Source organism: Pristis pectinata, chromosome 10 (assembly GCF_009764475.1).
Source record: "Pristis pectinata isolate sPriPec2 chromosome 10, sPriPec2.1.pri, whole genome shotgun sequence".
Taxonomy (NCBI): Eukaryota; Metazoa; Chordata; class Chondrichthyes; order Rhinopristiformes; family Pristidae; genus Pristis; species Pristis pectinata.
The window spans coordinates 53,461,568-53,485,318 of NC_067414.1; the positions used below are offsets into that span (position 1 = coordinate 53,461,568).

The 23,751-nt window shown below is 37.9% G+C and overlaps 1 protein-coding gene across 6 annotated transcripts in view; it reads left to right on the top strand.

Moving 5' to 3' along the window:
* The window catches only part of itsn2b (intersectin 2b), a 158,124-nt gene that overhangs the window by 45,066 nt on the left and 89,307 nt on the right, over positions 1–23,751 (top strand). For all 6 annotated transcript variants that reach the window (XM_052024030.1, XM_052024034.1, XM_052024032.1 and 3 more), the window contains 5 exons: positions 8,098–8,190; positions 13,304–13,367; positions 13,883–14,046; positions 15,751–15,951; positions 19,889–19,985. In XM_052024030.1, coding sequence (XP_051879990.1) covers positions 8,098–8,190; positions 13,304–13,367; positions 13,883–14,046; positions 15,751–15,951; positions 19,889–19,985 — 619 coding nt within the window. The remainder of the gene's footprint in view (positions 1–8,097; positions 8,191–13,303; positions 13,368–13,882; positions 14,047–15,750; positions 15,952–19,888; positions 19,986–23,751) is intronic.

Below are 23,751 nucleotides of genomic sequence, written 5' to 3' on the forward strand. Positions count from 1 at the left end.
ACTCTGTGTGCATACAGGACCTTGCTGTATTTGACCTAGTGCTTTACAGGAAGGTGAGATTAGTGGATCTGCAAAAAGAAAATACATACTTGATGTGTACACCAATGGCAAGCACAGGCCACTTACAGTAAAATCTGGACCAATAGTTAAATCGGCTCCTGCATTTCAAATGTCATATGGCTATTAAAACTAGTTTCAAGATAATTGTTTCAGCTGTGATCCGTCATTGTACATTAGGATGCTATTTAAACAGGTTTTGTATTTCTCTTTCTACTGAATCTGCTTCTCTTTCTCGGAGGAGAAATAGTTTTGTGATTTTTTTTTGATGATTGTTTCACTGCTATTGTTAGATTGAAATATCAAAAGTGGGTTCATGTCTACCAAGATCTCACCATGGATCTTGATTGTCGGGGGTTGGTGGGGAGAGGGGTAGCGCATAGTGGCAGTGTTGTGTAGTGGGCACAGGTTGATCAAGGACATTTGTCTTCTGGATATTTAGTCCAGTTTCAATGTGGATGTTTCATAGATGAAATTTGGTGCCTGGGAACTGCAGTGTTGGATTTGATTGGATATGTGAGATGAAGGCAGAAGCTGAAATATAATTCATATTTTTAACTGTGAATAACATTATATTTTTAAAATAATCAGAGAAATGACATCCACACAAATTTTATTTCCAAGTGTGTGCTGATGCAGTTGTCTCACCATGCCTTATGCAACAAAGATTATAATTCTAATGATATAAACAGTGAGAATAGTTTGCAATAAGGACCCAGTGAGATTTGAGTTTGAGAATTTTCAGTACAGATAGTTCTGCTGTAACTTGTGTTTTCATTAACATGAATTGGATATAACACGATTGATGAATTAGGGAACACTCTTTGTATTAAGTGGGCCAAATTGGTTATAATGCAATTTCGATTAGGAACTAGCGAACAATTTAAGAGTTACTTTAGAAATTGACAAGTGGAAAAGAAAGCTGAATTGGGGAAAAAGCAGTCGGGTGGGTGGGGGGGGTGGAGGAATTATTTATATGTAACCCCCCCATAGTAATTAGACACCATTGTCTCTGAAGAAAGCAAACTGCTAGTTTCACAGTGGGAGGCTGTTGGAAATTGACAAGCAATCACTTTTATTGATATTAGTACAAGAATACATAATGTAACATACAGCCTTTTCATATTTTTAGCTTGTAGTAACAAAATAAATTTATAGCTGTTTGAAACACCTTTTTGAAAATCCTGTGGGGAAAATAACTTTGTTATTGTGAGTCTGAAACACTCTATTACCTAATCCCCATTTTGCTATTGACACAAGTGATTTTATAATGTAATTTTCTATAACGTGAGGTTTTGTAGAAATGCAACTATCACATTATAGGAGAACTACCTGTAATTTTAATTAGTTTTGATACATTGAACAAATATTCCATAATCCAGCATGAATTGATTTTAAGGTAGAAATCATGTTTGGAGACTAGAGACCAAGATTTGCAATGAAGCAATAGTAGTCACTGCTGACCTTGAAGGTTAGTCACATTCTCTGTGGATTTTTCCTTTCCCAAGGCATGGGATGCTATCAGATATGCAGCAGCAGTAATATCCTCAAGCCTGCAGTGCAATCAATCGGGTGTTCTCAGCATGCTTTTTAAAAAAAAGTGAAATTAAAAACTGGAACATATGAATGTCCTTAAGTTAGGAGCTGAAATATCAAAACTTATTAAGACTATTTTCTTAATTTTAGGAAATGCAGAATTTTGAGAATTATCCAAAACCATAATCAAAGTCATGATTTCTTTTGGGACTGGAGAAGTCATTAAACAGTGAATATGGTTTCATCTATCATTAAAGTTCACTGCTTGAAATATGACATTTTTGGATTTTTTTCTTGCTGTGATTAATTTATCAATGTCTGAAATTCTCATCAGCTTGCACTGATTTCTAAAGATTAAGCCAATGTGTTATGCTAAGCTCACCATAGTTAAAAACCTTTCTACTTGCCCAAAATATCAACCTTTAATTCCTGCCTGCAATACAATTAATGTTAAAATGTTGAAAGCTCATCTTTGGTTGTGGAAAAGATGCATTTTTTAAAATGTTGCTTCTTATTAATATTATTAATTATCCAATTTTTCAATTCTGGTTAAATGCAGGAACTTGCAATACTGCAGGGGCCAACATCTTGTGTATACTCAAAGTCCAATTATGATTCCTTTCCAGTCCTGATGAAGGGTCTCGGCCCAAAACGTCAACTGTTTATTTCCCTCCATGGATGCTGCCTGACCTGCTGAGTTCCTCCAGCACTTTTTGTGTATTACTCCAGATTCCAGCATCTGCAGAATTTTTTGTCTCCTTTACAATTTGTTCTGTGTAACCCGTGGAGAGCAGGGAATCAGTAGCAGCAACTTCTTGATTTGTGTTATGTTGTAGATGTGCATACTTCAAAATTTGCTTTCAGTTTTGCATTTTGATAGTACTGACCACCAATATGTTGTGATCATTACAGTCATGAAATCCAGGCTGTTATATTTTGAAAGGGGAAGTCTTATTCGTGTACTTGGGAGTATTTTTGTGAGTTGAAGATTAAACCACATTTTTGAGGTTGAGTGAAGGAAGTGCTTGATAGTAATTGAGTAACAAAAGTTAATAAAGCTTTTTCAATAATTGTAAAGCAAAAAATTGCAGATCCTGGAAATCTGAAATAAAAGCAGAAAATGCTGAAGCTACTCAGCAGGTTGTGATGAGTAGCCATCAATCTGAAACGTTAACTTTGTTTCTCTCTCTGCAGATGCTGCCTGACCTGCTGAATAACTCCAGCATTTTTGATGTATCTTTTCATTTTTCAGCACTGCTATGATGTCATAATTTGTACGTAGCCCTTATTCACATTGCATATACTTTCTCAGATAATAGGCTTATCTTTCTAATGACAAAACATGAGACCCAATTACAAATGTTGGATCTTACAAGTTTTTAGGAAAGAACACTTATTTCAAACCAAGACACTCCTCCAACGGTGACGGCTTCAGTGTCCAGGCTCTCCTGGATTACAAAAGCCCAAATTATAGACACACATCTGTACAAATGAGCTACCATAAATATTATTAAATTCAAATGAGAACCAGTCTTGAAAATGTACCTGATTACACTTAACCTCCCCACAGTAATCAGACACTTATCTCTTAGGAACACAAGCTGCCAGTTTCACCACGGGAGGCCATTTAAGAGAGTTGGTTTGGAAATTGAGCAATTGCTTCTATTTATACCTGTGCAATGATAATCTATTAAACAATATGACATGCACTGATACTTCAAACCCAGCCATTGAGCAAGAGATATCCTGATTCTACACCATTGTAACTAGGTGGGGAAGACAGTAAATAAATGTTCATATTAATAGGCCCTCATCAACACCATTCATTACAGTACAATGGAGGTATGGTTTCCGTATCAAGTAAATTTGTGTATTTTCCAATTTATGGACAAAATCGACATAGACATCTGTAAAAACGAAACCTGTTGGTAACCCGTTGACAACCTGTAGTTTTGTTAGATCCTTGAACTATATACCAGAGTTTTTATAAATTGGGATGGTAATTTCTCATTCTTCAATGTGGTTGGCAGTTGCGACGGTTAACCTTTTTTGGCAACTTGGTATTGACACTCTTGCAATAAGGATTTATTAAGTTTGTGAACAGTGGCAGAAAAATCAAACAAGTCTTTGAAGACCAAAAATGTGAAAGCAGTTTCAGTTCCTGCTCTTGCATTTAACCAGAAAAAATTCATTAAACATTTGAACATTAAAAATTCATTAAACACATTCCCACATAAAATTAGCACTGAGACCACCCACCACCTCTCTACACCCCATCCCCACCCCTAAACACTAGCAGAAATTTTGTGACTGAAATTAACACTAGACTGTTTGCATTTCTGGACCCATAATTGGAATTTGAACATTCATAAGATTTTGGTCCCTGCAGTATTCCCTTTTTTATGTTAATAGGTAAATTAATAATATTGATAGGTATAGGAAGTTTTTTTTTAAAATGTATCTTGTTTTCCAGAACCAAAAATGAGCTTTCAATATTTTAATATTACTTGTATTGCAGGCAAGAATTAAAGCTTTGTTGTCATGGTGCAACAAGGAAGGTTTCTCGCTGCGGTGAGCTAATAGCTTAGTATGACTTTTATGCTATAAATATATCAGACCATCCTCATGCACAAACATTTTTTGTATTTATTTCATGAAAATTCTTATAGCATTACTTTCCTGGAGGTTTTGGTTCCTTGTTGGAATATAGTTCTTGAAGCAGTTTGCCCAATGGCTATTGTAAGTGGAAATGTTAAAAGATTAAAAATAAGTATACTGAACAGAGAAAATTCTGGAGGGCTGGACAGTGAATACTTACAGTAGAGTGAGATTTATGCTAGCATTTAACAATGCACTCAGCACAAAAGTAAAAGAAATATTGTTCAATTATAATTTATATTTTGTATACTATTTCACCAAGTTCAACTATAATTATGACTGAAATTTGGCCTGAATGCCTGATGGTATGGAAGACCAAAGCAGACTATAAACTCTTGAAAGCTCTTGAAGTAGTACTGAACAGAGAAATTAGCTGTATTTAGCATAAGCAGTATGTTTACATTAATTAATACTGTCACTAATCATCTCAATGTCAACATAAAAGGAAGTTTCTCGGCGCTAACTTTAGACACAAAATTCCATCTGGAAACAGAATTATTCACTTACCTACAGAAGTGAAGAAATCGTGCAGTTCATCATGTGAAGAGCTCTGCAAACTAATTCCAGATTTGACCTGCTGGCTTATAACCTTACTTCCAAGACTGAAAAACTTTAGCTCTGAGGACTGATTGAATAGGCTATGTTTATTTATTTTGAAATAAGAGAATGTTTAATGGAGGTGTATAAAAATTATGAAGGTCTAATTAGTAGATGAGAATGAGCTTTACTTCAGCAATAATGACGACACAAAGATTTAAAGTAATTGATGGAAAGATTTGAGAGATGAGAAGGGGATCTCAGAGGGTGGTGGGCATGTGGAGCTCGCTATCTGGAAGGATTGTGGAGGCAAAAATCTTCCCATTTAAAATGTAGCTGAATATCTGCTTGACATGCTGTAACCTTATGGTGTCACTGAGTATTTCTGCAAGCGTAAGATGCAGGCAAATCACAGGTCACTGAATTTCTTCAATGAAATCCTAAAACTAATGAAACTAGACAACACTGTAGCTCATAATTATGTCACCTTAACAGTGTGTATTGATGAGTTGTCTACGTAGAATGGATTTGTCCATGTAAGTGCAACCATTGTTTGCGTGAATTACCATATCCCTTTGATCAATCCAACTAAATTGTACTGGAACATCGAAAGTATATTCTCATGATTTGCAGAATTGTCTATTAGGAACCAAAGATTAATTTTGAGTGCCATCGCCAGAAAGAAAATCTTTTGATGAACAAGCTAACAAGGACAAAGTGTTTCACTATAAGGGGTTTTTAGTCAGATTGACTTTGCCATTTATCTACTTTGTTCATAAAGATTTAGGTTAGGTCATTTCAAAGTCTCCTACAAGGAAGTAACTTATTTTGTCTGTCCTCGATGCAATTATACTCCCATTTTTGAATAGATAGAATGATTGTCGGATGCAGAAAGGGACATTATAACTTGTAGTCAGATTGATAGTCCAATTCTCAAATACAAAAGCAGTGAAGGGTGAAGGTTTGGCTGCCATTTTTTGTATTTGTCGAGGCAGTATTACTTGTTGGAATTGGGAAGTTGAGAATTTTTGATGAATTTAAGAATGTTCGTAATAATTTCGAGTGTGTTTCCCCTCAGATTCCAGATCTTTAAATTCAAAATGGAAATTGGTGTCGGATTATCATTCTCCTTTATTTGAAGTGCATCAAAGCAATCACGTATGCATCATCAGTGCAATGATTACCATGGACTCAGATTCAGCCTTGGAAGTTGAGAGACAGCATAAATCCTGTCCATCTATTGATGTGACCCATTTAAGTTGCCAGTCTCAGATTAGTGTATACCGCATAACAACTGTAATTTCTTATTAGCAGAATTAGCACAATAAACTTGATTTAGGAGTTTTAATCCACTTGTGACCTCATTTAAAAACTCTTAAGAAAAGCAAAAGGTCTGGTATTGTAATCGCACTGAAATATGATGTTTGTGGAACTGTCAAGATGTGTGGGGCCATAGTGCTGCTTTATTTGGGAATAAAATACGTGGTTGCTCGTAGACTAGTCAGATTTTCAAAAATTGAGTCATAGAAAAGAACATCTCCGATTAAAAGATAACTTTGCTTCTGGTCCATATCCAGACTTTGAGAGGAAATGTCAAGAAATGACAGCATTAAAATGATGAGAGGCATAGGTAAAGGTCAGAGTCTTTTCCCCAGGGTGGAAATGTCACACCTTGAGGGCATGGTGAGATGGGGAAAGTTTAAAGGAGATTTACTTGGCAAGATTTTTTACACAGTGAGTGGTAGGTGCCTGGAACTTGCTGCCGGGGCAGAAATGGTAGTCACAAAGAGGATTTAGACAGATGCATAAACAGGCGGGGAATTGAGGGATATAGACCATGTGCAATTTAAATTGGCATCATGGCTGGTACAGACATTGTGGGCTGAAGGGCCTGTTCCTGTGCTGTACTGTTCTGTTCTATGCCATTCAAAGGTGACTGTTTCTCAGTTGACAAATGACTTTATACTAGAGTAGTGGGTTGAAGGTCAGCGTATTTTTATCTCTGTTTCTAACAAGTTGAATAAGCTTTCATGCCCTAACTTTTGTCAAGTGCCTTTATTAAAGGTCTTTTGAAAATAAAATTATAATTCAACTTCTATATTTACCTTTTGACTTCGATGGGACTTAGACCTGTGGCATTCATGCTATCAAGTTTTCTGTCTCTCAGTGCTCTTATATCATTTTTCAGTGTGGAATATGATATTTTTCCTGTCACTGATATTAAACTGACTGCTCTATAGTTCCAGATTTTGGTCTATCACCCCAGAATTAAAGTTGATTTTCTTTGGAATCTGAGGAGTTTAGCTCCTTGACTTTTCTCTTGTTTGAATCTGCTGCTGTTTCTGAGCCGTTCCCTTGGGATTGGGAGGAACTTCTTCCCCTTAAGATAAGATATCTTTATTAGTCACGTGTACATTGAAACACAGTGAAATGCATCTTTTGCATAGTGTTCTAGGGGCAGCCCGCAAGTGTCGCCACGCTTCCGGCGCCAACATAGCATGCCCACAGCTTCCTAACCCGTACGTCTTTGGAATGTAGGAGGAAACTGGTGCACCCGGAGGAAACCCACGCAGGCACGGGGAGAACATACAAACTCCTTGCAGACAATGGCCAGAATTGAACCTAGGTCGCTGGTGCTGTAATACAGCTACACAAAGCTGATGAGCCACATTCTAGGCAGCTAGCAGGGTAGTTGATGAGGTTGTGTGCACTTGCTGCTTATGCAGAGCTCCTTTGTTCATCTAATGCATAGACTTGAGGTTCTTAATACTACCCCGAATATTCCTTCTCTACTTTGAGCTGTCACAGGCCAGAGATTCCCAGGAAATTCCAATGTTCTTGAAGGAAGGGATATCTGCAGCTACCCAGTGGATGCCCTAATAAGTCACAATGAGATGTCATAGACTAAGTTCATAATATTAAGTTGGAAGCCATTAAGGTTAACTTTTGGAGGGCTTTCTTGGAGTTGTATTTATTCTAATGCCATAATTTAAAAGGAAGCCTCAACTCCCAGAAAATTTCTGGTCACAGAATTATGTTCTGAAATGCAAGGTAACAGGGAATCTTGAAATTTGTACAGTCAGATCCCTTTGTAAATATCTTGGAAAAACCCTTTGTTCTTCCAGTCTGATTGGGAAGTAATGATATAAGAGTAGCAGCATGACTCCTACATTGTCTCATAATGGAGAGTGAAAGACAATGGGCATAATTACTTTCCTCATGCATGGTAATTCTAAAGTGTGTCCTTTTTTGAAATTCTGTCATGCTGGTGTACGTGTTGACTTGTATGTTCGTGTTATTTTTTTTCAGGTGGCCCAAATATGTGGGCAATCACCTCAGAGGAACGAATCAAACATGACCAGCAATTTATAAGTCTTAAACCACTTGGAGGATTGCTTTCAGGTATGTGCACTGTAGAACTTCGTGAAGGGGTCAAGATAGAACATGTACTTTCCCATGATTTTTGCATAACTGCTTATTTTTGCCCCTGTTATGCTGAAGCTCTTGTGTTGAGACATTTTATACTAGTAGTAAATTTGTGGTATTATTGCAGTTTTAGTTCAATCAAGTGTTAATGTAGATTAGAATGAGACCACCTCGAGGCTTTTCTCCCCCTAGTAGTCAAAACATAACTATATCCAGCTTTCGTGGATGTTTTTGGACTTCGAAATTGAAGTTTAAAGAGAATTCTAAATAATCCACTGAATTATCATTAACTCTGTTGCTTTGACAAATCAGCACCTGAATAATTTTCCAAACAGATGAGTGCAAGTATTTCAATACATGCTTGGTTAAAAAAGCACAATGGGAGTGCAGTATATCTAGATACACGGTGGAGAGCATTCTGACTGTTTACATCACCGCCTGGTATGGAGGCTCCAATGCACAGGATCACGAGGCTGCAGAGGGTTGTAGACTCAGCCAGCTCCATCACGGGCACAAATCCTCCCCACCATCGAGGACATCTTCAAGAGGCGGTGCCTCAAGAACCCACATCACCTGGGACATGCCCTCTTTGTATTACTACCATTAGGAAGGAGGTACAGGAGCCTGAAGACTCGCACTCAATGATTTAGGAACAGCTTCTTCCCCTCTGCCATCAGATTTGAATGATCCGTGAACCCATGAACATGACTTTGTTATTCCTTTTGTTTTGCACTATTTATTTATTTATTTTGTAATTTATAATAATTTTACGTCTTTGTACTGTACTGCTGCCGCAAGGCAACAAATTTCACGACATTTAAGTCAGTGATAATAAACCTTAATGCAGGAGGTCCCTATGATACATTTGTAGAAACTGTAGAGCTGTACAATTATGCAAATTAAGAGCAATAGGAAGTCAATTGGCCTCTAACCTTGCTCTCTCATTTAATAAGGTTATGGCTGATCTGAATATCACATCAATTCTGCACTTTTGGTCACTCATGGTAACTTTTCACCCCTTTGTCAAATATCTATCTGTCTTTCATTCAAAGTCTGTTTCTACTGCCTTTGAGGAAGAAAGTTCTAAACACTTGCAACCATTTGAGAGAAAAATATCCCTCATCTGCCTTAACTGGGTAACTCTTTAATTAGTAACTCCTTGTTCTAGATTCTCTGATGAGAGGAAACAATAATTTCCACATTCACCCTGTTAAGGACCCTCAGATTCTTGTATGTTTCAATCAAGTCTGCTCTCACTTTACTAAATATCAGCTGATGCAAACTGACCCTGTCCAAACTTTTCTTATAATTCAAGTCATTGGCAATTGTAGCATGACCACTAATCTATTCAAGACTCAAAAGAGCATTGGTCAATTTTTGATTTTACTCTAAAATGGTGAAAAATTTTCATAGAAATCAATACATGAATTCCAGAGATCCTGGTTTTAATGTTCAAATGTTCCTTTCCCTTGCCTCCACTCCTGCTTTTTTTTAACTCCTAGAGATTTTTGTTTTGCCCTTTCTAATCTTTGGTTAGTATATTGCCTGACTGGAAAGTTTTCTTAAAAAAGAAATGCTTTTGAATCAAGAACTTGCTGTTAATGATTCCTGACTCCTACACAGGGTGTACTGCTTTGCAACCTTTTCATGTACAGTCTGCGGAAAACAGTGAATTGACGAAAAAACTCCCATCTATAAATGGTTTCCCCTCAGTTGCATGGAATGTAAATTTAATTTTTTTAATGCGTACCAAGTCAAAATTGCTTGAAATTATCTCACTGCTTGAAAGTGAATGCTTTGCGGAGCGCTAATTACCTCAGATAATTATTTTAAAACTATGCTTTTTAAAATTTTTTATTTTGTTAAAACTGTTTTTGATATTTTGGTTTCCAAATAATTGTCATGTGTTTGTCTCGATCTTTATTTAATTAAGATAACTAAACATTAGTACATTTAAAAAGCTAATTAAACATTAAGGAAATGTTCCTTTTATGATTTCTTGATGGAGAATTCTTCATTGTTGATTGCTTAGCCTATTTGATGTTATTGTCACTGTTGCTGGAACCTAACAATACTCCAGCACTGACACCTGTAGAATATAACATCAGGAAAGGTGAAATCCAATCCAAGGAGGTAGCTCAATCTTTGTATATAGCTTTCATCTAGGTCAGTGGCAAGTTGTTGTCATTTGGCCTTTGACCATAGGTATTTTTTTTACATTGTTCAGTGTTAATATTTTGTGATATTCTGCAATGTTCTCCTGTGCTTCAGTGCATTGCGGCAAATCTATTTTGATTTAAGACTATGCTTTTGTTTTAATTCAAATAATTTGTTAAAGGAAAATTGAAAAAACATTATGATTGTTTCCTAAACCTCGTAACTGCAGTTCCCCAAACCTTCATTCATTCATTCCTACTTCAAGCTGTAAGCTTTAAATTCCAACTGTGGTGTTATCTAACAATCTTTAGTTTAAGAAACAAAAGATAACTGCTTTTTATTCATATTTCTTATTTTAACAGTAGTGAATGAATTGCTAACTTGCTGCACAATTTGCTTTCACTATTATGCTGATTAAAGATGCACTGGGCTCATGTAAGTTGTCTGCACTCGTATGTCCTTTTGTTCTTTTAGAAGACAGTTTTCGCTTCACTATCCTTTATGTGAGCTTTGAATGTAGAAGAATCCCAATCTTTGCGTAAAGACTTCTTATTTTACTTGCAGTGCAGAATTTCTGTTTTAATTACTGAATGATTTCAGGGATAATTAATGTAGTAAAGAATTCAGTAGGAATTACTGACTGGTACATTAGCTGGAATAAAAACTAATGATTGATATAACAGCTAAAGGTCCAGAATTTATGTTCCCACAGCTCAAAATTGGATTAAATTTCATATTGAATTGGGCCTTAGGAATACATTGTGATGGCCACCTATAAACCTAAATCTACTTGCAATTTGATAATATAGTTTACTCTAGTAATCATAATACGTGCAGGTTGATTTGCTTATAATTCAGTGCTTATACTCTTCCTAGTCCAGCTACACATGGGTTAGTTGCCAGGGTAAATGTTGTAATTTTGGCGATTCTGCGCAAAGAAGGTATCAGTTTAAGGGCCTGGAATCTGAGATTTTTGATGTCTAGACTAACTCTGTAACAAAATGACTTGGCCTGAGAAGCAATGGGTTCATTGTCTTGTCTGGCAGTGTAGCTGACCTTTTGGGATAACTGTGTCTAATTAGAAAACAAGCAAAACCTGTTTGGCAATTGCTGAGATGGCTGACACAACCACCACAATACCAAGGGCTCAAAAGACCTGGTTGTTGACTTACGATATGTAACTTGTCGATCTCCTTGTGTGTATTGTAGGTTAAAATATAGAACTACATTAAAGCATATAGATAAAGTTTCAGATATTCAAAGCACAACTTAGATGGTGAGTTTCTATGGGTCTTGGAGAATATCATTGAAAAGATTACTTTTTTAGATTAAGACATGTATTTTGGTTAATTTTATGTACTTGTGTATTTCACAAATTTCAAAAACGAGGAAGCAAAATAGAACAAGGCCATTTCTTCTATCGGTTCATGCCAGTTCCCATTTTTTCCTTATAACCCTGCAACTTATTCTTCTTCATATGCTCATCAATTAACCTTCAATACTTTGCCACTTCCCAACACTAAGGTTAATTGCCAGTTGTAAATTATCCCATCGCTATACCTTTGAGATATAGGATGAAACCAGAGCAGTCAGGGGAAACCCAGATGGCCACAGGAAGATCATCCAAACTCCACATGGACAGCACCTGAGGTCAGGATGGAATCAGAGGTACTGGAGCTGTGAGATAGCACCCTTTTAATAGAACTTTTAACAGAACCAAGCAAACAATTGCTTACCAGTAACTCTTCCAAATCAAAGTCCCTGTTCAAAGTGGCAATATTGGCCTAGTTCTCAGAGACATTGTACCCTCCCCATCAGTTCAACCTGCTACTCTTCCCTCAATTAGGCCTTCTGCACTTTGCATCCTCCCCACCTAGTCAAACAGCAAGACAATTATAAATCTGAACAAGGTTATGATTAGACCATAGTAGAGTATAGCAGGCAATTTTTGGCTCACAGTGGAATGACATTGGAGCCATGAATAGGCACAAAGAAGACGTGCTCAGCTGACTCCAGAGCAAAGAGATGTACAGATGAAATTATGAAAAAAGATAGAGGTAAATTCTTAGTGAACAAACACAAGTAGTAGGGAGGAGTTTACAGTGTTTGTATAGAATATGAGTGGATGAATGGATAGCACTGTGGTTATTAGCTGCCAAGCTTTATGTAGCTTCATCGAACATTGTTCACAGAGAACAATCCTGGAAAGCACTTTATAGTATAAAAGAGATTTTAAAAATAAGAGGAAGGTAAAATTGAGGTCACAGTCCAAAAATGAAGACATTGCAGAGAATGTTATAAGAAGGATTTTGAAACTATGTGGAAGAAATGACAAAAAGGGAGCAACATTGGAAATATGTTCTGGAGGATGCAGTGTTATCGTGGAATGAGACTCGTGTATTTTCAGGAAGGAAATCTGTGCTTACTCGATCTGGCATTATGTTACTCCAAACCCACAGGAATGTGGTTGAATCTCAATTGCCTTCTGAAAAGGCCTACAAAGCCACTTAATATTATCATTCCTGATGCGTGGTTTTTACCCAAACTGCAGACAATTCCTTTCCCCACACAGATGCTACACAACCCACTGAGTTCCTCCAGCAGATTGTTTGTTGCTCCAGATTCCAGCATCTGCAGTCTCTTGTGTCTCTGCCTTCATTTTATTGGCAGCTGCTGTACATTTTGCAGTATGTGGGATACTCCCAAAGTTAAATGCAGCGACTCCCCATAACCTTCGCATGGTGATTATATTTCATGTAAGCACCTTCAGCAAGGCTAAAATGAATTATTTGCTTACATGTAAATTTGAGCCTATTTACATTTTATTCTCATGTTCAAAGTGGAAAGTGTACTTCATGAAGAAGCTGTGGTTATATGCTACTTAATACTTAGTCCCTTTTCATTAAAGTATATTTATTTTAATGTTGAACAGGTGAGCAAGCTCGTACTTTCTTTCTGCAATCTGGTTTACCAAAGCTAGTACTAGCTGAAATATGGTGAGTATAGAAAGCAAGGTTGACATTTGAACACTTTTTTTTCCATACACATCTTTCTCTCATTCTTATCTAGCCAATTCCACCAATAAAATGAAAAAAAAATTGGAACTAATATGTTTAAAATAATGATTGGAACTCAGTGGCTAAACGTGAAGGATATCACCAAGTTACAGCAGGACATTCTGCTAGTGATCATGGTCCATGTTGGAACTAATAATTTGGGAAAAGAGTTGAGGTCTGCCAGGTGACATTTCAGGAACTACAAAAAAAAATTATTAAACTTGGGCTTCAAAAGTAGTACTGTAAACTGTATATTGTCGATGCCACTTCTTGGCAATTAAAATTAACCATTTAATTTAATTAATCATTCAACCAATTAATCATTCAATTACTTGTATGATTTGTCAATTCTAATTGAACTTTAAGTATTATGTTAGTGGTATTTTGATCTTTGTATGATACCCAGAATTCAGTGAAGACTCATCTGTATGGTTGTATATTTATTTCTTTTTCAGGACCCTTGCCGACTTGAACAAGGATGGAAAGATGGACCAGCAGGAATTCTCCATTGCAATGAAACTGATAAAGATGACCCTTCAGGGTCACCCAGTTCCCACCATTCTCCCACTTGTCATGAAGCAGCCCCCAATCCCTTCGCCTTTGAACTCTGCACGATTTGGTAGGTAAAATGCTTCTAATGTGTGGAGTCGATTACTAAAGTATTGGATGGTTACTCATGTTACTTGGTATACTGTTCTCAAGATTTTAAGTTTATTGAAAAGGTACACTTGATGCAACTTGTACTTGTGTTGAATTGAGAGAAAGGTAGTCTTCAGGAGAAGTAGGTTAGAGTATAGGTGTAATTGAAAAATTAACTTGCATCCAATTTTAAAACCCTGTAATCCTTATTTTTATATGTACATTTATTTTTGTTGTGGTTAAATTATAAACCAGTAATCATCAGCAGCATTGCATTTTATAATTGGCTACCATAGTGTTTTCTCTCAGAGCAAAATCTGTAATTATATTCCAGTGCTTTGTGCTGGTTTGAATTGTCATTGTGCAAAATTTCACTGGTTTACACTTACAATGTCCTCCAGTTACAAACTGGAAAGGCAGTCATTACAGTTTGATTTATACTATAAGCTCTGTTCCCTAGCCACTGATTCCATTCCTCTCTCTGGCACTTGTCAGAAGTTGAACCAGACTGCAATGACCTCAGAGTTCTATTTGATCCTGAGCTTCCAAGTACAATACATTTTAAAGGCCTCTGTTTCTACCTCTATGGTAGAATCTGTTTCTTCAACTCTTAACCCATCTGCTGCAGGAGCCATTATCATTTTCTTTTGTTACCTACGTGGAGGAGTTTTCCTGTAATTTCCGAGCCTCTATCTTCATTTCTTGTAATCTTGAGTTAATTAAAACTCTGCTGTACATTAGACCTTCCATAATGTAACTCAGAGCAATGCAGAGTACCTAGTCCCCTGTGCTTATTAGCCACTTTCAATTTGTACTTGATTGTGGCACAGAAGAAATCATTCAGTCTATTGCATCCATGCTGACTCCCCGCAGAGCAATACCATTCACATCTCTCCTTATTTCCCTGTATGCCTGCAACTTGTTCTCTCTCACATGCTCATTAACTTCCCTTTGGTTCTTTTTGCCACTTATCTACGCTAAGGGGTAAGTTACAGTGACCGATAAACTAACCAATGTGTCTTTGGGATGTAGGAAGAAAACCAGAACACCTAGTGGAAACCAGCAAGTCACTGGGAGAATGTGCAAGCATCACACAAACTATACCTTGGGGCAGAATGGAAGCTGGATCTCTAGAGCTGTGAGGCGGCAGCATTAACCTCTGAGCCACCTTGCTGCACTGCTGGTTCATCAACTTCTCATTCAAATTTCTCATAATTTTATTCAAATCTGTAACCTCCTCCAAAAGCTTTGTGTTTCTCCAATTTTGGTCTCTTGTGTATTTCTGAATTTCTGATCTTCTTGGCATCTTTGCCTTCCAATAACTAGGCCTTGTTCTAGAAGTTCCTGGGTAAGCCATGTACTCTCCCCCACAACCATTTGATATCCCCCTCCCTCCCCCTCCCTCCCCGCCCTGCCCCCTTCTTGCTCACTGACTCATGTTTTTTGATATCTTCATTATGAAGCAACCTGGGAAATTTTACTAAGTTAATGACACCTTATGAATGTTGTTTGGTTGAAGTCCCTTTGACAACCTTGAACAGTGTGCTTTTGATTTCAAGGTACTTCTTTCTTAGCAACATATCAACTTTTGTTTGCTTTATAAAACATTTAATGGAATTTCTATTGCATTTTACCAACTTTATTCACAAATTACAAATTGTTTATATTTAAATTCCAAATATAGGTATGGGAAGTATGCCAAATCTCTCTGCCCCACCAAACATGCCTTCATTTGCTTCCTTGGCTCCCACATCATCATTGACATCAGTGTCCACCTTGCCACCTCTGAATATGTCAGTTCCCCTGATGCCAGCTGTTAGTCCATCAGCCTTTGCAAATGGTACATCTGTCCTCATTCAGCCTTTATCTGCACAGAGTTCTGCAAGTAAGTATGGCAAATTGTATAATAGCACTCTGACCTATATTTTATAGCATTAATCAAAACAGTGCATAATTTCTTCAACAAAATATTCCTTGTATTGTTATTTTAGATATTTGTTCTTTGTAGACCTTTTATATTGAACAAGGTAAAGTGCATTATTAAGACCATGAGACATTGGGCCGATTGGCCAAATTCTGCTCCTTCAAGTCTGTTCTGTTATTTGATCGTGACTGATTTATTTTTCCCTCTCAACCCCATTCTCCTGCCTTCTCCCCGTAACCTTTGATGCCCTGACTAATCAAGAACCTATCAACCTCCGCTTTAAATATACCCAATGACTTGGCCTCCACAGCTGTCTGTGGCAATGAATTCCACATATTCACCACCCTCTGGCTCCTCATCTCTGTTCTAAAGGCCCATCCTTCTATTCTGAGGCTGTGCCCTCTGGTCCTAGACTCTCCCACTACTGGAAACATCCTCTCCACGTCCACTATATCCAGACCTTTCAATAATCGGTAGGTTTCATTGAGATTCCCCCCCTCCCCTCTAATCCTTCTAATTTCTAGCCAATACAAGCCCAGAGCCATCAAATGCCTCCTCACATGTTAACCCTTTCATTCCTGGGATCATTCTCATAAATCTCCTCTGGACCCTTTCCAATGCCAGTACATCCATCCTTAGATATGGGGCCCAAAACTGCTCATAATAGTCCAAATGTGGTCTGACCAATTTGTTGTTTTGTGGCAGCGGTCCAGTGCAGGACACAAAAATTTCTGTACGTTACAAAAATACATAAATAGTGCAGAAGAGGAATAACAAGGTAGTGTTCATGGGTTCATGAACCGTTCAGAAATTTGTTGGAGGAGGGGAAGAAGCTGTTCCTAAGACATTAAGTGTGGGTCTTCAGGCTCCTGAAACTCCTCCCCAATGGTAGTAACGCAAAGAGGACATGTCCCGGATGGTGAGGGTCCTTGATGATGGATACCACCTTCTTGAGGCACTGCCTTTTGAAGATGTCCTCGATAGTGGGGAGGGTTGTGCCTGTGATGGAGCTGGCTAAGTCTACAATCCTCTACAGCCTCTTTCGATCCTGCACATTGGAGCCGCCACGCCAGGTGGTGATGCAACCAGTCAGAATGCTCTCCACCGTACATATGTAGAAATTCACAAGAGTCTTTGGTGACGTAAAAAATCTCCTCAAACTCCGAATGAAGTAGAGCCACTGGCCTGCCTTCTTCATGATTGCGTCAATGTGTTAGGGCCAAGATAGATCCTCTGAGATGTTGACGCCTAGGAACTTGAAACTGCTCACCCTTTCCACCACTGACCCCTCAATGAGGACTGGTGTGTGTTCTCCCAGCTTCTCCTTTCTGAAGTCCACAATCAATTCCTTGGTCTTGCTGACATTGAGTGCGAGGTTATTACTGTGACACCACTCAGCCAGATGATCTATCTCAGTCCTGTATGCCTCCTCGTCACCATCTGAGATTCTGCCAACAACAGTGGTGTCATCAGCGAATTTATAGATGGCATTTGAGATGTGCCTAGCCACACAGCCATGAGTGTAGAGAGAGTAGATCAGTGGGCTAAGCATGCATCCTACAATTTACATGGCAGGTTTTTTTTTACAGAAAGAGTGGTAGTTGCCTGGAACGCACTGCCATGGGAATTAGTTATGATGGCAATGCTTAAGAGGAATTTAGACAGGCACATGAATAGGCAGGGAATGGAGGGATATAGACCATGTGCAGGCAGGTCAGAATAGTTTGGATTGGTGTCATGTTGACATAGACATCGTGGGCCAAAGGGCCTGTTCCTGTGCTGGACTGTTCTATGAAATTTAAACAAGAAATTTGCAACATTCTTAGCAAGATAGATAGAGAGTGGGAGGAAGATTAACTAGCGTTTTTAATTATTTCATTATTGACATTTCTAGAATTTTCTGTTCTTCATACTTCCAGCATTCATTATGCAAATTTTTTTTGTCTGGATCTTTGAGTTTTTTTTTCCAGAACTACTTAAGCAGATTTGTCTTTTTCTTATTAAGGTGAAACGATTTCCCCTTCCAAAATCTTCAATCCATGTGAAAAACACTATGACACTGGAGGAACTCCTCTTAAGAAAGGTCCTGATCCGAAACATTGACCACCTGCTTTTCTCCACGGATGCTGCCTGGCTTGCTGAGTTCCTCCAGCATCATAGTGTTTTTCTTCTAGATTCCAGCATCTGCAGTCCTTTTGTTTCTCTTCAATCCATGTATTTATTTTCAGGTCTTAGCTGAGTTAAACAGAGCTACACACTCTTAAATAAAGCATTTTGAGTCACATTCAACTGTATTCTCATTTTTTGCAATGTGTATTAGAGAAGTTATAATTTATGTATTTTATTATATAACTGAGGGAAAACAATAAAATGTATACAAAGTTTGCTTGGTATGAAAAGCTCATTGCAGTTTTCTGTTCCTGACAAGCACAGATATTGTTGTATCTATTATAATGCTTTGTTTTCATATGGAGTTAACCTAACTAGAGGTAGTCAAATGAAACATTATGTTTACGTGGCCCATGTTCATTGGTATGTACCCCATGTAGATCAGATGAAAATTAAAATTTAAGAGAATGTAATTGTTTCTTTTATTATATTTGACAATAAAGGTATTAAGTTCAGATAGCAGGGAGACGCAAGAGACTGCAGGTGCTGGAATCTGGAGCAACAAACAATCTGCTGGAAGAACTCAGTGGGTCAAGCAGCATTTGTGGGAGGAAAGGAGTTGTTAATGTTTCAGGTCAAAACCCTGCATCAGGACTGTTCTCCCACAGTCCTGATGCAGGTTTTCACATCGGGACTAATACCTTTAATTCCTTTCCTCCCACAGAAGCTGCTTGACCCACTGAGGTCTTCCAGCAGATTGTTTGTTGGACAATAGGGAAAGCAGTGATGAGAGGATTGGTCAGCAACATGAAAGTTGAGTTTGAGGAAGAGCCAAGATTACCTTGATTGATGAAGCATGTTTGTATGTTCTAACTAACTAATGTGCGCTTAGTGGCAGTCACTTCTTTGCTGTGATGAGTTGGACTTTGTACTTGAAATATCTCTGTAGCTGTAACATAAATGAAAAATTATTATGTAGTTACTGCTTTCTCAGATTACAGTGTTGCAGTTTTATAGAGCTGAGATTACTGAGAAGAAACAGAATTTCTTTTTTAAATTATTCATGGGACGTGTGTATAACTGGCAAAGCCAACAAACATTACCCATCCCAAATTGCCCTGATGGACTTTTGTGGGGAACAGCTAAGAGTTAGCCATTCAGTCTGGAGGTAAACATTCAGCTGACTGGATAAGGATGGCAGATTTCCTTCCCAAGAGGACATTAGTCAAACAGGTGGGCTTCAATGACAATTTGGTAACTTCATAATCATAGTTGCTGATTCTAGCTTCCAGAAAAATTGTTTCATTAACTGAGTTTTAGTTCTGTTTTAAACTTGTTTCTCCAGATCATTAATCTAGCACCCTCCATTGCTTATCCAGTAACAAACATTCTTCCATTTCCTCTGGTTATTCAAAGGTTGTTTAAAACACCCCTCAGTAGCAATAAATCAGAAATCTCCACACTCCCATCATGCTTTGATAGCTGATTTGAATCTAGCCATCAAACTACACATTCATTATAACAAAGTAACTTGATATCTAATCAATATGTTGAAAATACTTGAATTAAACGGTATTAAAATAAGTGTATATATTTTCATAACTGTGAACTGCCATATCATTTTTATCAGTGCCAGGTTAGAGCAACAATTGTTGTCCATATTAGGATAATGAGCAACATCTTTTCATGCATGGGAAATTTTTAAGATAAGACATGTAAGAGGAAGGGAACCTATTGTTGTACTCCTTCCTTGCCTTTGTTTCTGATGTCATGGTGTTCATATTTACAGCACTTCCTCATACCGGGCCTCTGAGACCGACGATAGCAGGATATGGAGGCACTGGCCTTCACAAGGCACAGTCACTGATTGATCTTGGCTCCAGCAGGTACAAGCAGAATGTTTTTAAAACATTGTCTTCTTGATTGTATGTAGTTGCACTACAAAGAGTGGATATTATAGATTTACCCATCTATCCAAGTCAAACCAGATATTGTTTTTATTATTGGCATTTTATAAAATGTTAATTAAACACACCTTCTACTTCTAGTGATTACTAAATTGCCCAGAAACAAAGTAGTACTTTGCATCGGAAATGTAACATGTTTAAGTTTTATGTCCACTAATCCGTGGAAACCTGCTGCACTTCTTTGTCCTTGTTTGACATTTTGTCTGGAAATGCTTCCCTCTTCTGTTGAGTGACAAAAATCATTTGCAGATTTTGAAATGTGTCAAAGAAAATGGTTAATGAAACAACTGCAAATTCCTCATCAAATCTGTTCCCCACTGAATAAGCAGGAGCACTTCATGATGCAGAGCAGGTGGTGGTGTTTAACAAATCCGCAGTTTCTTTTTCAACACGTGGAAGAATGCCTGTTTCATGTGATTCATTAGCAAGCTGCTAATTAACACATTTAAGTGTGATTTCACTATCAATTTAGTTAATGTAGATTCTTCACTGCAAGGAATTTATTATTTTATGGATTTTTTTCCCCTAAGCCCTCTCTCCTACAAGTGCTGTTGTATGACTGCAGGTCACTGTGTTAGATTGATGTCTTTGAAGTGCTGTGAGGAATTTGACATTTAATTCTGTCCCATTCACATCTGGCAGACAGAAGTTTTGTTTCAGTTTTTAAAAATTATGCCTTTTTGAGCATTCATTGACATGTGAGAGAAGATTTGTTGTTGTTCTTCATAACGGGTATATCGTAGATTGAAAAGAGGACTTTTTGATTACATCAATTTGTCTTTGTTTTAACAAAATGATACGTCATTGAAAAGTTATGCATTTTAGACATGAGAAAAACGCTAATAGATTTATGAATTAAACATGATGTTACGGACTCAGTGAAAGTCCCTTTAAGATAGAGAGTGTATGTGTGTGTGGGGCGTGCTTACATCAATAGAAGATAAAGGACGTAATGACGTTGTTGAAGAAGAAGAAGGAAAGAGAGAGAGAGAAGGGAGAGAGACACCAGCCTGCTTGTTTTCTCTATCGATGGATGAGAAACAATAACTGTGTTTGCCACTGAAATCCATGTATGGAAGTTGGAAGTAATCCGGTGGAGTTCACTTTGTTGCTGACCTGTAGAAGGAAACAGGTATTTGTATGTGGACGACCACGGTTCGGATGCTTTTCGGGGTGAGGAAGTCACTACCGAGTAAACACTGAAGTGTCGTTTGGGTTCCATCGTGGAACATTTGGATTTCGTATGTACTCTCTCTATGTTTTTCTACATCTACATCTTATCTTCAGACAACGGTGGTTGTTGAAGAAGCCCTTGCTCATGTTTCACCTTATGGCTTGCGGAACTGAACTTTAAGAACCATTCCGGAACTGGGAGTTTTGGACTTTGTCACACACACACACACACGAAGAGTTTAGTTTTGGGGTTAACGTTCGAGGTTTAACATTTTTGAATTCTAACATACTAACATTTTTGCTTTTATTTTACGTATTATCATAAGTAGTGATTAATAAAATAGTTTTTAACACTAAATCATGCTCAGTGTGTTTCTTTTGTTGCTGGTTCGTGACAAAATTGGGGGCTCGTCCGGGATAGTTCCCAAGATTAACGAGTGTCGTCTGGGATCGTTCCCCAGATTGACGAGATTTGTTCGGGATTCAATCCAAAGATTTTTGAGGGAGGTCTGATAAATTCTTTTTAATTGGCTTGTGTGTGTGGAAACCAGCAGCAATGGATATTAAGGCATTTTTGGAGTCACCAACCCAAAAGGGATTGGAGGTGGCGAAAAAGGATGATTTGATAAAGATTGCTACAAGGCTAAACCTTACAGAAGTAAAGCAGTCTATGAGAAAAGCAGATATTCAGAGACTGATAGCTGGCCATTATGTGGAAAAGAAGGTGTTTGAGAAGGAAGTGTTAAAACAGTTTCCTGGCAGTGAAATAGCAATTTCTGAGGCACAGGTGCAGCTGGCAAAGATAGAGGCTGAACGAGAGCAAAATAAATTAGAAGCTGAACGAGAACAAACCCAGTTAAAGATAGAGGCTGAACGAGAACAAAAGAAATTAGAAGCTGAACGAGAACAAAAGATAACTCAGATGAAGATAGAGGCTGATCTAGCAATGAAGCAGATGGAATTGAAGAGGATGGAGCTGGATAGTGAGGAAAAGGAGAAACAGAGGCAGCATGAGTTACAAATGAAGCGTAGGAGTTTGGAATCTGATTCTGAAGATGGTTTTTCAGCCAGCAGGGAGGTTCGATTAGTCCCTCCGTTTGAAGAAGATCAGGTTGATCAGTATTTCCAACATTTTGAAAAGGTTGCTGTGAGTTCAAACTGGCCAAGGAAAGGATGGGCTCTTATGGTACAGAGTGTGATTAAAGGTAAAGCTCAAAAAGCTTATTCTGCTTTGTCTGCTGAGGATGCAGCTGATTATACCAAGGTAAAACAAGCTATTTTGAAGGCCTATGAATTGGTACCTGAGGCTTATAGACAAAAATTCAGAGACTTGAGGAAATCTGCAGATCAGACTTATATGGAATTTGCCAATGGAAAGAGAATATGTTTTGAACGATGGTACATGGCTAAAAATGTAGATGGGGATTTTGATAAATTGAAAGAATTGATATTAGTGGAAGACTTTAAAAGATGTGTTCCAGCTGAATTAACAACATATTTAAATGAAAAGGCAGTGGAAACTTTACAAGAAACTGCTAGGTTGGCAGATGATTATGCTTTAACCCATAAATCCAAATGGGGACAACCTAAAACCTTTCAAAGGAGTTACAAAAACAATCCAGGGAAACCGGAGATTAAATTGGGAGGTAATCAAAAAGGAAAAGATGAAAAGAAGCCAGGGCTGGAGAAACCTGTTGAGCGTACTTGTTATTACTGTAAGAAACCTGGCCATGTGATATCTAATTGTGCCCTTTTGAAGAAAAGGAAGGAAGCTGTGCCCAATGCTTGCTTTCAGGCAATTAAAAATCAAAAAGGTTTAGGAGATGCTGTTAAAGATCAGTCCTTGCAAGAGGGAAAAGCGGAAAAGTTGGAGGAGGTGAGAAAAGAATTCCGTTCGTATGTATCAGAGGGTTTTGTTTCACTGAATGATGAGTCACCCCAGGTGCCAGTGAAAATTCTTAGAGATACTGGGGCTAGTCAATCTCTCTTGCTGGACAGTGTTTTTAATTTTGGTGAAGAAAGTGACCCTGGTGAAGTAAATCTAGTACGAGGCGTTACAGGTGAGACCATGTCTGTCCCTTTTCACAGGGTGATTTTAAAGTCAAAGTTCGTAGAAGGACCAGTCGAGATAGGGATAAGACCTAGTTTGCCAGTGGAAGGAGTTTCTTTGTTATTGGGAAATGACCTTGCAAATGGAGAAAGTGATCCTGTGGTACGGTTAACAACCAAACCAAGGATTGATGAGTCTGAGAATGATCCAGATGTTTACCCATCATGTGCGGTGACTCGGGTTAGAGCTAAAGAATTAGCCAAGACAGACAGTCCGATGCAGTCTGATGTGGTTCCTTGTGACAGTCCTAAACAGGAAGAAAATTATGATGCCTTATCTGAGACTTTTCTGTCTTCACTGGAGGATCAACATCCTTATAGTGAGCCTGAATTTAAAGATTTGTCTTTGTCGAGGAAGGATTTTATGGTGGAACAGACAAAGGACCCTGAGTTGACAGAATTG